Source organism: Athene cunicularia, assembly GCF_003259725.1.
Source record: "Athene cunicularia isolate RWA chromosome Z unlocalized genomic scaffold, athCun1 chrZ_part4, whole genome shotgun sequence".
Taxonomy (NCBI): Eukaryota; Metazoa; Chordata; class Aves; order Strigiformes; family Strigidae; genus Athene; species Athene cunicularia.
The window spans coordinates 1,169,510-1,184,120 of record NW_020799145.1 but is presented as its reverse complement, the minus strand read 5'-3'; the positions used below and the strand labels follow the sequence as shown (position 1 = coordinate 1,184,120).

The window sequence follows — 14,611 nt, the reverse complement described above, 5'->3', positions numbered from 1 at the left end:
AATCTGTAGCTGGCTTTGACTGCAGCAGCTTTAGACAATTTTTCAAAACAAACAAACAGCTCTCTGTTTAGTTAAACCAACTGAAGCTGGGCTTTCTAATATTTTACATACAGTCACGGTGTGAGATGCACACTGGAAATATAAAAGAACACTTTCAAAAACAACTCTGGAAACATAAAACTAGTTTAGCCTAACCTTCCCATCTTCCAACATGCTGCTATGCTTTGGAAAACTTTAAGAAAATGTTTGTTATTTTTTTTCTTTGCTATTTATAAAGACTTTTAACACTCAAATGGGTTACTCTGCTCTATTAAGAAATCTTAATTTTTGGTGTCAGGTGACAGCAGCTCATTGCCAGAATTACTGTATTAGTACAAACAGCACATTTAATAATAACCTCTTTAACAGGGTGGGGAGGTTCAATAAAGGCTGGTCTTTTGGACTTTAGTATTCACTGAAGCAACATTTAAAGCAATCTCTAAGCGTAAGACAGGCAAAACATTATTACAGATTTAAGGATTTGTTTTTTAAAAAAATTATTAGCTCTTTCTCTCTCAGTACATTTTTTGAATTAGGACACTAAATGGCATTTCACTGATGCACTACAATCTCCCACTTAAAAACTAACCACTATCTACAGACACAGAGTCTCACACTGTGACTTTCCCTGTAACTGCACCTTTCCCTGCTTTTGCAATTTTGAGAACCCTGAAAACCTCCTCTAACTGCATTTCATATTCAAACTCCATCAGCATGATGAAAGGTGAATGTGAGCCAGTTATTACCATAGAGGCCAGAGGCAAGCTGGTCATCTGTCAGGTTAATTGGAGTGAGAGTTTTGTCCTGAGAAGAAAAGGACTTCCTTCCCCGAACAGCTTCCACCAGGGGAGTCTTCCTCTCCTCCTGAGTGGGCGCAATGTCCTGCTCCAATTTCGCAAGAGTTCGCAAATTTGAAGTTAAGTGGGCGTTTGCAGGTTGGCCGTGAGGGATGTACTCCAAAGTAGCACCTGACAAGGAAGACAGTAGGCATCAAGGAGGAGTCAGACCAAAACATTTCCATCAGTGCTGTAATCAACAGTGGAAAAAAAAAAAAACCCACAAAAAACAAAACAAGTGGAAAAAAAAGGGCAACACTTGCGCTTTACAATACTCTTTTCTGAGGATCCAATAGGAAAAGGGTGTGATTGCTTTCGGAAAATACACGAAAAAATAGCTCTGAACTTTTCTTTCCATGAAAACATATGAGGAAAAACTATAAAGATACTGGCTTTAAAATGGATGAAACAAATGGTCCTTCCTTTTCCTTCTCTTTCAGTAGGTGCAGTGACCCCAGCTCCTGACACCCTGGCTCAGGGCAGACTTGCAGAGCTGCTACTCACTGACATGCCTGAAGAGCATGTTCACAGGCTCTACAGGTTCCTTCTGGAAAAGCAGTGCCCTTTATACCTTTTTTTTTAAGAAATGGCATTTTCCATGAAAGCAGAAATTTTTCAGGAAAGTTTCCTTTCTGCCAACATTCCACTAATTCTGAAACTTATTTTTTTTTTTTTTTTTGGATAGGATTGTACTGAGCTAGTACTTGTATTTAAATCAAATTGCAAATGTTTGGGTTATACTACATTTTTTCTGATTTGCTGGCATCCACTCATTTTTTCCCCTTTGTGTGTTTAAATGGCAGCGCTAATTACACAAAGACTTCTACAGATTCCCCTGGAGTTCCTCCAGCTGTGCTATTACAACTGCTCTACAAAGCTGCACAAATGCTTTTATTTGTGGAACACACTGTTTTTTTGCACACACATTCTTCCTTAAGTGATCTTGCTAGCATTTCAAGGGGAAAAAAAAAAAGAGAACGTTCAATTTATTTTAAACACTATCACTTCTTTCTTTCAAAGCTTGCTTCAATCACTTTGTGCCTCCATAGATTTCTTCCTTTGTGATTATCAGGAATTAAGCCACAGCCTCCTCATTCAAACAGATGAGTGGCATTACACAGGATGCTAACATACTGTAGAAAGGTAAATTCCAGATATTCACTTTCAGAAATACAGCCAACATCTTTACTGCTTTTGTTGGACTGCCTTTCCCCCTTCTTGCTTCACCTCAGTACTTTTTTTTCCTATAACAGGACATAATGAAGCTGGTTTTCCCCAATGCTGTCACTTCCCAGCAGCCTCCTCTGGTCCCATTCCCACACAAGTCTCTGAGTTTCCAACCGAGTCGCACCCCACATGCATTTCCAAGATGTCTTCTCCAGCAGTGAGGCCAATTGCCCACTTCCACCACTGCTTACACCTTTTCCAAGCTACTGTGGGAAGCTGCCCACTGGGAAAGGCACACAGCAGGGTATCAACAGACATGTCACTGCACATACAGCCAAAAAATTTCTGTTCTCCCAGTGAAGTAGCAGGTGAAGGCAGCAGCCACCCCAGTGCCCTCCATGCACGAGTAACCCCTCTAAAGATGTGCCTGTGCACCCTGGACAAAATAGGCACACATGGAAATCAAGTAGGAAGACCCGCCCTCACTCCCCCACCTCTCCTCACTTCTCAGTGGTGACTGACTTCAGTCATGTCTCTTATTGACAGCGAGCACCATCCCTCATCCACCAGTGGAGGAGAAGAGGGCTGCCAAGGCAATGGAGTGTTGAGCCAAAACCAATTATTTTTAAAACTCCCTTAGCTAAAAAACAAGGAAACTGCCTCTCCCTCTGCTTGCTTGGAGCGGTGACAGCTACAATTAAAGAGCACCAGAGTAAGAGTTTCCTACTGCAGCTGGTGGTGGCTGCCTTAGCTGGTTTTAGCAGGTCACCACTTCTGCTCCAGACTCACCACCAAGGACATGAGGAGGGAGTGGAGAAAACCTGCTCTGAAGCAGCAGATGTGCAAGGCCTCTGAAGCTGCCTGAGTTTACTGTCAGCTGAAGTCTCTCCATCCTCTGCCAGATGTCACAGTCCTCCTCCAAAGGCAGATGCGAGAACCACAGTGTGTCCTGGGGATGAGGGTGGGCTTGTGCATGCCAGAGCTGAGGGCAGCTGGCAGAACTGATGGCATCTCTGTGCACCCTTTCAGCTGCCCTCAGCAATGCTCAGTCCCCCAAAGCCAGAGTCTGAACTTCCTCAGATGTCTCCCTTCTGCCCTGGGGCAGCTGGGAAGGGAGCTGCAGGGATAATGACAGTAGGAGACTTTTCTCCCCTACCTCACAGCCTCTCTTGTAACTAAACCTGCCACTGATGCAACAGGGTCTCAGTAGGTTCCCATTTCTGGTTCATCCCCCAGTGGCTGAGAAGCATCACAGTGAGCTCAGGATTTGGGGCATGTTGTCCATGCACTTCAAGAAAAGGTGTCCTGTTCAGCCCCAACACCTGGCAAAAGAAGATGACATCAAGGCTCGAGGACAAGCACACAACAAATTGTGTGTCAGACAAACTGGACAGTATGGTTATTCTCCCAACACAGCTGTTAGATGTCTACACTTACTGTGTATACAGTACCCAAGGTTCAAGCAAAGACAGCTTTGGGCCCAACACAGCATTAATGCTGCAAGCCGTCAACCAGCTCTCAGGCCTTCCTCTTTACAAGACAGCCAACATAAAGATGCTTGGAGAGCAGCAACCTAGTGCAAATCACTTGGAAAAATGGATGAAGGAGGGAGCTGTGCCACTCAACACTATAGTCAGTGATTTAATAATCAACTGCTGCCCAAACCAAAAAGCTGAATGAGCTGAGTTCCCTCTTCCTCCCACAAGGCTGCAGGGTTGCTGCCAGGGCTGGAGGCACCACACACTTCTCAAGTGTGGAAATGAAACCCTGGCTGAAGATCATCACCAGTCTACACAAGACCTTAAAATAGACTCTTCATCTCACCTCACACAGATCTCAAGTATGCTTGCACAGAATCCTTCTCAGCGACATCAGATTGCAGTGCACAACACTGACAGTAAATCAGCCAACAGGTTCAACACTTTTAGCCAGCCGCTGCCTCCAGACACAGCCACTTGGGTAGACTCACCCTGATTTTTGTTAGTTTACTGTTGTAGGCAAATAATGCCAACTTGATGTAAGTTTCTAAGCATTCCTCTAGTGTAGCTAACCATGGCATGCAGCGGTCAGGAATTTCTAAATGTATTTTGCAAGACAGTTGGGTATCTTGGAAAAATTCACGAGTAACTTCAAAACTTAAGTATGATAAGACAAGACAAAAATCTTACAACTTCAACTGTTCATAAACATGCAGAAAGTTACTCTCATCAGTTTCAGAGGGAAATAAGTGACTGAAGCGTCTTCAGTGGTTTAGCCCCATTGGTCTGAGGGAATGAGAGCACCTGTTTCTAATTTCTTTAGAAGGAACTTCCTCTCCTAAATCACTTGCACTTCTTTTGAAAATCTCACCAATTTAAACCACGGTGACAGCAAAACTACTACACATCAGCAGTAGATTACTAATTTTTGGCAACTATAAAATCTGTTTATTGTTATTAACATGCTATTTCCCTTCATAACTGCAAACCTTTCCTTCCATTTATGAGAGCAGGAATAGTCACATAGTAAGGATGGTTCAAAGGAATTCCCAGGGTGAGTATTAAACAATACTTTTTTTTCCCTGAATTTGTGCTGAACTCATGATAACAGAAGTCTGGTCTTTACCTGCTGTTGAAAAATTCCATTTAGTCTGATGGAAGCAAACCTAAGTATTACTATAAAAATTATTTAGCTTGGCAATACTTTTATACCACTGGAAATCAAGAGAAGTGCAAACAAGGCCTGGGAATTAAATACCATCAGGATGGAAACCTAGCTCTCTGTCTGGAACATCACAAGCTTCTAGCTAAAAAAAGGGTACGAGCTTGCTGCCTATGTGGTAGCTGCACAGAGATTTTATTTTTAACCTGTTGATCAGTGCAAGCATTTACTTGCACGTTTATAACAGACAATGATACAACTTACACACTCCCCATTAAAGACAGTGCATAAATGTTGTCTGGTGCACATACAGCAAGCAAATACTTCTCTTTCACACTTCAGGATTTCTTCACAGCAGCAATAGTCTCCCTATGCAATGACTGTAACTGAAGAACACAAAGTCTTCTCCACTGGTCTTAAATCATATTGTTTTATCCTTATGAAGTTATTTTTTCATATAAATAATTTTTAATCCACTTTCCCTTTGGTCTACGCATCAGAACTGCTGAAGAAAAAAACATTCTAAGGTAAATAAAAAGGCAGTGATGAGCAAACACTTTATGTTTAAACATTTACAAGGACTGATATTAATCCATCCACCTGATGTGTTACCTTCAAAAGATGAAGAGTAGTTTCATTTCAAAAAGGTAATTCTGAGCTATTCTAGGTTAAAAGTCTGTGAATTTAAAATTTCAGAATAAAACCTGCCACACACGAACTTTTTATATAATAAAACAACAGAAGCCCAATTCACTTGGGGCCGGTGTGGGTAAAAATGTTGCAACTACGATTTGACTCCACAAAAAAGGATCATCCTAACAGGACAGCTCCTTTAACAGGATTGCAAGAACAATCTCAAATTTCATTTTCAATCTTCCTTTAAGTATTTTCTGTGTACTGAAAAGCTGCTTTCCATCCTCAAACTAGCTTGTGAAGCCAGTTTGTTGTCAAACCCAATTCCTTCAATTGAACAAGACTGAACACAAAAAATTACACAACTGTGAAACAGCTTATAATCTTATTTATGACATTTTCTGTTTTTCCAAGACAACTGCGTGTGAAGCTTCGTGAAAGACATCCTTCATTTCCCCAATGAGTGGTGGATCAAAGCATCTCATGATACTACTGGACACAGCAGGAAGGTCATGTCCGAGGTCCGAGCTTTTTTTTTTTTTTCTTTCTCATTTATGAGCAGTTGATCTTCTCAGCTGATGCTTTATTATTGCTGAAATATGACAACACTTCCTTGGAAAAATGGGAATCTCCTTCCATGAAATATTCATAAATGTGCCTGTTACCATGGGAGTTGAACTGAACAAAGCTCAGTGCCTGAACATCATCTCTCCCCATGCTGTGGCACAGGGACAACTGGGGTTTTACCGAAGTCACTCTAACAGACAGGCTAGCAGGCTGGAGCTTGCCATTCTCGAAGCAGCAATAGATATGAAAAATTTTATATACTGTGGCAAATTACACTCCTTATTAACTGAAGCAGAAATGAGACCATAGAGCAGCTTTCACATTCAAACACTCCATGTAGTGCTGACCCAGAATGAAAACAGCAAATATTCTAATGATAATAACGATAACAGTAAAAAGCTTATGTTAACACATGACCAGGGAAGGCATGTCAAACCTCTTTAAAGAGGTTTATGGAGTTTCACTTGAATAACATCTTTAAAGGACAATTACTGACCAGGTCTCTGCTCCTCTTCTAATATAACTGGATGGATATTTAAAATGGAAGAAACATCTACTGAACACCTGAGCTCCTAATATAGAGGTTGCTACAATTTTTGAACCACTTAAGTGTTTGAGATTCATATGTTGTCACAACTAGCAGGTCAATAGATACCACCTGCCATACAAAAAACACAGACGAGGCACTGTATACTTTGAGGTGCCAACCAGATACATGTAAATAAACATGTGGCACACACATGCAACCATCTGCATGACCATTCTGCATCATGGACCACTTTCCAGGGAATATGAAAAATGCTTCACATGTCAGTCACCCTCTCCTCAGCAGAGAGATGGATGGATCCTGTTTGTATACAAACAAGCACGTCTGTACAGACACTTAACCTGGTGATTACGGCCTGCATCTGAGGCAGAGTTGAAGGGGAGGGCTTCATTCAGTTGCCTACATGTAGACAACCAGTGGGATTTGTAGCAGCCCACAGCTTTGCAAGGTCCACTGACATGCCTGTGCCACAAGCTGCACCAGCTCCTGAGCCTCAGCCAAGCCTCAAGTCTTCAACTGCATTAGTGTGGTCCATGCTGCCGGGAGGGGAACTACCAGCTCATCAAGCTACACAGTCTTTGAGAGAAAAAGCTACAAACTTTCTCAGACTGAAGACCTGTAAAGAGAAAACAGACTTCTCCAATTTTCTGCTGGTTTTGCATTATGCAAATTGTGCATAATTGTGCAATTATGCAAATGATGACACAGACAACCATGGCCAAAATACCTCATTTAGTCCCACACACCTGAACAAGCAGGAACTTCCTGCAACATTGCCATTCCTTTATTCTTTCCATTATCCATCAGCCTGCCTCCCTAGCTCTGCGTGAAAGTTAAAGAGTTGAAAACCTTGAAAGATCTTTTCACCAAATGACACATCATGTTTTCCTAACCCCCGAGACTTTCCACCACCACTTTACCACTTTCTTTCACTCCCTCAAGTATTAATTCAAGAAGTTGCCTCCTTCCTCATGACGATTAGTGTAATGCTTCCACTGAGATGCTCAGTCAGGATTGCTCCAAAAAGTGACTGTAAAACTGATACTCCTTTGGATCACTGAGGCAAAATGACTATGCATTTTCAGGTCAAATATGTCACGTAACTTTTCAGGGCAACAGCAGAGGAGCTGCTTTTAAATATAACCCTTGCAAACTCCTTGCCTGTGGAAGTCATCCACCTACAAGACTTGTGAAAAGTCCGTGTAATTCAAACCCGTTAGACCTCTGGCTGATACTCTGCAAAACACATCACACGTGAACTCAAATGTAATCTACTGAAACTTGTCAAAATTTCTGTGACAATAAACAGAGAACCTGAATGTGCTCCACTACACTGAATAGTCCTACTATATGCTGTCTGGTCTAAGAATAAGGATCATTTAGCATCTAGGTTTGTCACCCACATCCACATGACCCAGCTGGAAGCAAACAGGGTGCCAATGCTGGCTGATCTTTTGCAGAGTGGAAATTGGCTTGTCTGTCCAGTAGGTCTGATTTCCCCAGCGTCACTAGGGCTTCAGAAAGACGGTGCATATGTAAATAGGAGTTGCTTAGTTACAGAAGCAGAGGTGTTTACTTTGCAACAAGCAATATACTAATTGCTTACAGACCTGGATAGAGATCACCTCAGAGGTCCACTTGGCTCGCATCTGAGGATGCCAGCTGCAGAGCCAGCCCATGTTCTGCTCAGCTGCCTCTAGCTCTCATGCCTGCATCTCCATCGCCTGCCACAAAGTATGTCAGGGGCTGTGAGATGGCAGATGCCCCTGCAGCACATCCCTGTGTCCCCAGCATTAGCAGGGAGAAAAATCTGTAAAGGTGGTAATTTGACTGATGCGCTACCGTAAGTATGAGAAGCAGTATGGACCACTGACCCTTTAACATGGCAAACCGGTACCCAAACCACATGCCTTAAAGCCGGCTCAGGTATTTTTGCCTGAGAAGGACCTGGTCTCTAAGAAGCACTAAGGATGCTCTTTGAATAAAGTATTAAAGATGACACTACTACTACTAATCTAAAAGCAAAGGCTTCTGCCTCTATTTTCAGCCATTTTTTCCAAGAAACTGAGGCTTGCGCAGTCATGATTCTTTCAGTAACTTAAATCTGACTGCTGATTTTAACTGAAGTGGACTAGAGACTCGGTGCTCTGAAGGATTTTTGTATTTATACAAGCTTCAGATAAATCAGACTGACATACCAGGCCTCAAAAAAGGTGTGCTGGATGAGTTCACACACGAAAAGCCACATGCAAAAGACCTAAATGCGAGGAAAGACTTACTAAGAACTCACAAACTATCATGAAATACTGATGCATGGGAAAAGAAAATGCTTTATTAGTTCCAGTGCTTGATTTAAGTTAGTGCTTCATTCAGCAAAATCTTACAGAAAAAAGTAACACATGATCTGTAAAACCACAGGAACAGGCAGGAGGACCAACAGATAAACATAGGGAAGACAGTATTTTTGAATTTAATTGAAAGAGAAGGAAAAAAATTTCAGGCTTATGACCCCCTTCCCACTCCACTTCTCTCCATGGGTCTAGACTATTACAGTCCAGAGCTTGATTTATGCATGCAGTCCTGGTATGTAGTTCTCACCAGGGACTAAAAATAAAGAGATTTTACTCTCAGCATCTGCAGCTAAAGATAATGGCATTACAAGTTAAAATAAAAATATTCCAGAATGATTTTATGAAGAATGTGAAATCTGAATCCAAGCAAGAACATCCCTACTAAAATATGATCCATTGCTTCACCTCTGTCTACTTTAAAGTCTCTAGACTACACATTTGATACTGTGTAGTAAAAGCAGGAGGAGGAGTTGAGGATTTACATCTAGTGAAAATTCTGGTTCACAGTTTTTAACCACACTTGTGGTATCTGCTAGATACTCTTATTATTATAGTGCCATTACTTGTAAGAAGCCCGAAATATAAAGTGCATACCAGAAGGATAAAAATATTGAATATGTAGTATCATACTGCATGTAAACTGACAGGGTATCGTATGTTTTCTTTACCGCTACATAAATGTTGCTTATTGCTTTACTATGGGAAGCTGAAATTTTTACTTCAGCTACTTTAATGGATGGTTCCATTTGGAACATGAATATTGAGAAGAATCAGATTTACCAAGCTGCCTTCTAACAAAAATAGGTAAATTTTAAGACAGTAAATAAGTTGACAGAGCTTTATATAGCAATGCATTAGTCAATAATATTGTGTTGACATTAAACAGTATTTACTTGTAAGTTGTTTTCCAATTCAGCACCCATGATACAGATGAATTTGTGCAAGTTTCTCCCATTTCCTTAACCTTGTTTCAGTCACTGTATAACAGGACCAAGAAGACAGTATATACTAACAGTCACTGTTAGGCATTACACACTGGTTTTCAGTAAGCTAATGTTTATAAATTTAATAGTAATGTGTTTGGCTTCACCGATAAGGTATTAGAAAAAAAAGCTAAGATTTAAAGTAAATTATTAGACACCCCAAAATAGCAGTAATTAAAGTACATAACTTTACCTCAGGGAATAAAGAAATCCTTCAAATTAATGGTATATGTTTTAAAGTTAATAAAGAAAATGCAAGGAGTATTTAAATCTCAATTCTTGCCTTTCCTGAGTGTCCCCAAAACCTACAGCAGTAATTACAGTTCATGCCTTTCAAACATGAGGCTGTAATTAGGGATTAGGACCAATAGTTACCGGAAGAGAAGAGTCAAGATGTGGTTGCTGTGAAGCACTCTAGAGTTGCCTACTATAAACCAATCAGCCCTGCTGGAACAGGGAAAGCACCCCACAGCTCTCTGGCTGAGAAACACAAGGAATGAAGGCAGTGGAAGGTATACTACAAAATCCAGGGAAACATCTATGGAAACAAGTCAATTTGATGCAGACATTGGATGTGACTTTCAACTCTGTCAAATCTGACACTGTAGTTTGCAAAAATTGCATGCCAAGTTTAAAGGAAGGACAGAATTCCAAATACACTGGTATTAACCTTGGATACTCTTAAAGTTATAAAATGGATTCAACACCATGCATGGCATTTGAACCCTGAATACTTTCAGATACCTCACTTGTATGGATCAAAGCCATCATCATGATCAGGCCCCTCAGTCTGTTGGACTGGGAGAGATAAAACCACCTCTGTTTTTTTCAGTTACCAGTGGTGGGCTGAAGAGAATAACCAGCGAGCATCTACAGCAACATTATGTTCTGCGTTTCACTGGGGAGGATTACACACTTGCTTTCAGAGTAAAGCGGGAGCATGGCAGGTGACTGAGGCAGGTGTCTGCAGGACCGGCAAGGAACAGACCAAATGTGTGCCTGAACACTGGGCTTACCTGATGTGGTACTTCTTTCCATGCACTGCTTCTGAAGGTCCAGGCCTTGCAGCTCCTCTGTGCTGGCATATTTCATGACTGAGTTGATGGAGGTGAGGGTGCTGATGAGCTGTGAATTGAGAGATCCAATCTGGGAGTGGGGCTCCCCAAAGGCTTCTGCCAGTTCACTGTAGTTTTCAGCAAGCAGCATCTGCTGTTCCTGCAGCAGCTTCTGCACACGCTCGATGTAGTGATCCAAGCCTGTTCTCAGCTCAGGTGGAGGCAGAGGGCTTTCCAACAGACTACTCACCGGCTCACACACAGACTCTCCACCAACCCCAATGCTCCTGGTGCCAGCTGGCACAACCGGCAACAGAGGGGGTCCGCAGGCAATGCTCCTCATTTTAAGGCCAACCAGGTAGTTCTCATGAATGTTTATCTGCCCAACACCAGAGTCTTTGGTTTTTACTGCCGAAGGCTTTTCAAAGCCAGGGTGGCTAGAGAGCAAGGTGCCCACTCCAACCGAACGCATTTTAGCAGATGCTTGTATGTCCTTCACCCGGCCATCTCCTACTGCCACACTCCGTGTCTCCACACTCTCAGTGTTGGTCTGTTTATCGCAGCTGCTCAGAGTGGTGTTTGTCCCACAGTCTGCCAGCAAGGCCATCTCCGTGCCAGTGCATTGGCTCACCATTTCCAAAACAGTGCTGGTTTGCTGGCTAGCTGTAGAAGGCACAGCCATCACCATCGCCTCTGCCCTGGGCACTGCCTCAGTTGTTGTTTCACGCGACACGTGCTCCTTGGGGGTGCAAACCATCACATCCACTGAGCAATCCCCGCAGCCCACAGACCTCACTGCCCCAAGCAACTGCGCCATCCGGCGGGGGCTTGTCATGCCTGCTGTCTCCTCTGTATTGACACCTGTCTCACAGACACTTGTCACTGTGCCTACTGCCTTATCATGCAGCTCAAGAGACCTCCCTGTGCCCTGATCTCGCACCTCTGTCCTCTCCCTCACTAGCCACTGGGTCATCAGCAGCTCGGGGCCCGCAGCTACACTCCGCACAGCAGGTCTGCAGGAGGTGCCAACACTGCTCATCTGCAGGTGGTTTCCCACTGATGAATCAGCAACATCCACATGGTCTCCCACCCTTTGGTCTCTCGTTTGTATGATGGCTTCTACCATCCTGCTCACAACACAAGGCTGAGCCATCATGGCTTTATCCACTTTTTTCCTAGACCCAGCTGCCTGCAGCTCCTGCTTTAATTTAGTCATTTCCCTGTCATGGGTTGTTTCCTTTAACTGAACCTCTAGTCTGTAAATCTTCTCCTTAAGGGCTTCAATTGTCTGCTGCTGAAGCTCTATCTCTTTCTCAACCTCTGTAGACAAGCCAAGCATAGCCTCTGTCACCCCCACCCCAGACTCTCTCATTTCTTTCTCTGTCCCCACAGCTACTTCTTTGTGTTGTCTTGCAGATCTGTTGTATATAACCACATCGTTCATGTTTTCATCAGCACCTACAGCAACAGATCGGGCTTCTTTTGTCAGGCTTTCTCTATTCACCCGAAGGTTTGACGGACTTTCATAGTTGCTATCTTGGATTTTTTTCTCCAGGGCTTGCATCTCAGCAGTCAGCTGTCTGAACTCCTCTATTCTCTGAGAGCTCTCCTCCACACTCTCCACCTCTTCCTCACAATCTATATAGAGTTCTCCACCTCTTCTCACCTGAGACATGTGTTCCCACTGCTCTGCATTTCCTGCACTGTAGGATCGCTTTCTGAAACCATACATGTCATTTTGAGTGGCTTTCCTCTGGTTTTTGAGTTCGGCCATCATGTGCCTCTTCTCTTCCTGTAATACTGAAATTTTGACCTGCAGCACAGGAATGGTCTTGACTTGCTCCTCAAGCTCCTTGAGACGCTTGAGGGCAACTGCCATTTGCTCCCTGATGTGCTGCAGGTGCACTGGGCTCACGTTGGTGACTGGTGTAGATATTCCTGAGCTCATAGGGCTATGACGAATGGAACTGCCCAAGGAGGAGCTGAAGCAGGCGCCATAGTCACTGTTCCCCTGATATCCATTCTGAAGCTGCTGAGACACGTGACCATACCCGCTGGATCCCACAAAAGAGGGGAGGGAGCTTGTAGAGCCCATACCTCCAAAGCTGGAAAGCCGGGGCCTGCGGACATCTCCAGGCGTGACCTGCATCATCCTTTCCTGCTCAAGTCGCCTCCGCGTCTCCATGAGGGTTTTTGTTACATGGAGGTTATGTTGAGGAGGCTGGGGGGAGGGAGGAGGAAGCTGCTTACTCTCAGGCACCGTTAAGTAGGAAGGAGATGCTTCAAAGGAAACTGAGGGTCTCGCACTGATGGCCAAGGTTACTTGACTCCTTGCTGCCAAATAAGACTGCTTGTTTTCATCACTGTTTGATGAAGAGAGAGACTCAGTGGAGGTCCAGCCACTGCACTGTCCACCAGAGTTCTTGGTACCCACCGAGGCTTGTACGGCTTTCCTCTTCTTTCGGATGTTTAGTTTCTTAATGGTATTCCCCTTTTGTATATCATCCACATACTTCAGAAAATCCAAGTCTAGCTGGTAGCCGTAAGGTGTTTCCACAAAATAGGGGTCTTTCCGTTCTTTTTCAACTTCTCCATTTATAATAGCTTCCTCTTTTTCTGGAAAAGAAGAAACAAAATCAGCACTGGAAAAGAAACTATGTCTCCGCAAACTACACGCTGAAACACAAGCACAGAAAGACGGGTGCTCACAGCATGCCAGAGGCAGAAACTGCTGCTGCAGCTCGGCAAGCAGACCAGCTTTCCGCTGACTGACCCTCAACACTAAATCCCGATTAACTTTTAAAAAGTTAATCAGTAGGTTTTCAAATGCTGAGACGTGCATACCCACATAAATGTGTACACATGCATACACACAGATAACCTCTGCTAACAAAGGGGCAGAGACGTGGCACAGCTAGTAGTAGCTCAAAGCTGTCTTTCCCCGAATCCCTCCAGTCTTCCCGTGTCACACCAAGCTTCCACACCCCCTGTGCTGTCACGTAGAGATCACAGGATTACAACGTACCACACGAATCATCCGGAGACCAACTTCTCTAGAGGGTGCATTCGAGCAGGCGACGGGAACTCCGACCCTGCTCCTTACGCAACCGATGCCATTAGACTTTACTCAGATCTGCAGCTGTATTACGGCTTTGGGAACTGCTGCCGCAAGAGCAGCAATACCTGTTCGCTCCCACCTCAGTCACGTTACTTCCACCAGTGCCCCCGCCTGTTTCATTTTAAACTGCACGGAGCCCCCAGCACCCAGACGGGCAGCGGGAGCCCTTCCCGCGGGGCCCCGAACCCCACTGCCGAGGGGCACGGTCGCCTTGCACGCGAGGAGAACCCGTCTGCCCTCCGGACACACGGCTCGCCTGTCCCCAAAGCAACCGAAATAAAACTTCCTCAGATCCGCTGGGCTTGCTCGGGCTGCGTATTTATACAGCCTGCTTCTCCCATCCCACTTCAGGAAAATAAAGGAGGGGGGAAAAAAAAAAGGAAAAAACAACTGTTGCGAGTTATGAGCTGGAGGAATAATAAAAGCCAGCTTTCCGGTTACCTGAATTAGCCACATGCCTCTGCCCCCGCACTGCAAATTGTCCAGCCACGTATGGCTGCCCCAGCTTCATGTGTCACTCGCCGGAGCGCTGCCTCCCCCTCGGCGCTCTCCTCCTTCGCCCCATAAGGAAGAGCCGCCCGCAACCGCGCAGCCCCGGCCGCACCGCCCAGCTCCGCCAGCGACCCTTCCCTCCCTCCCTCCCTGCCTCCCTCCCTGCCCGCCTCCGGCAGGCAG

The 14,611-nt window shown here is 44.2% G+C and overlaps 1 protein-coding gene across 2 annotated transcripts in view; it reads right to left on the bottom strand.

Moving 5' to 3' along the window:
- Positions 1–14,611, bottom strand: part of KANK1 (KN motif and ankyrin repeat domains 1) — a 49,888-nt gene that overhangs the window by 13,631 nt on the left and 21,646 nt on the right. The window contains exons 1-3 of one of the 2 annotated variants that reach the window (XM_026866819.1): positions 14,378–14,532; positions 10,780–13,434; positions 786–1,007 (exon numbers count right to left, since the gene is read on the bottom strand). In XM_026866819.1, the coding sequence (XP_026722620.1) occupies positions 786–1,007; positions 10,780–13,434; positions 14,378–14,447 (2,947 nt within the window). In that variant the 5' untranslated portion in view covers positions 14,448–14,532. Of the gene's footprint in view, positions 1–785; positions 1,008–10,779; positions 13,435–14,377; positions 14,533–14,611 lie in introns of those variants that run through there. The other variant, XM_026866820.1, reaches the window with a different exon arrangement.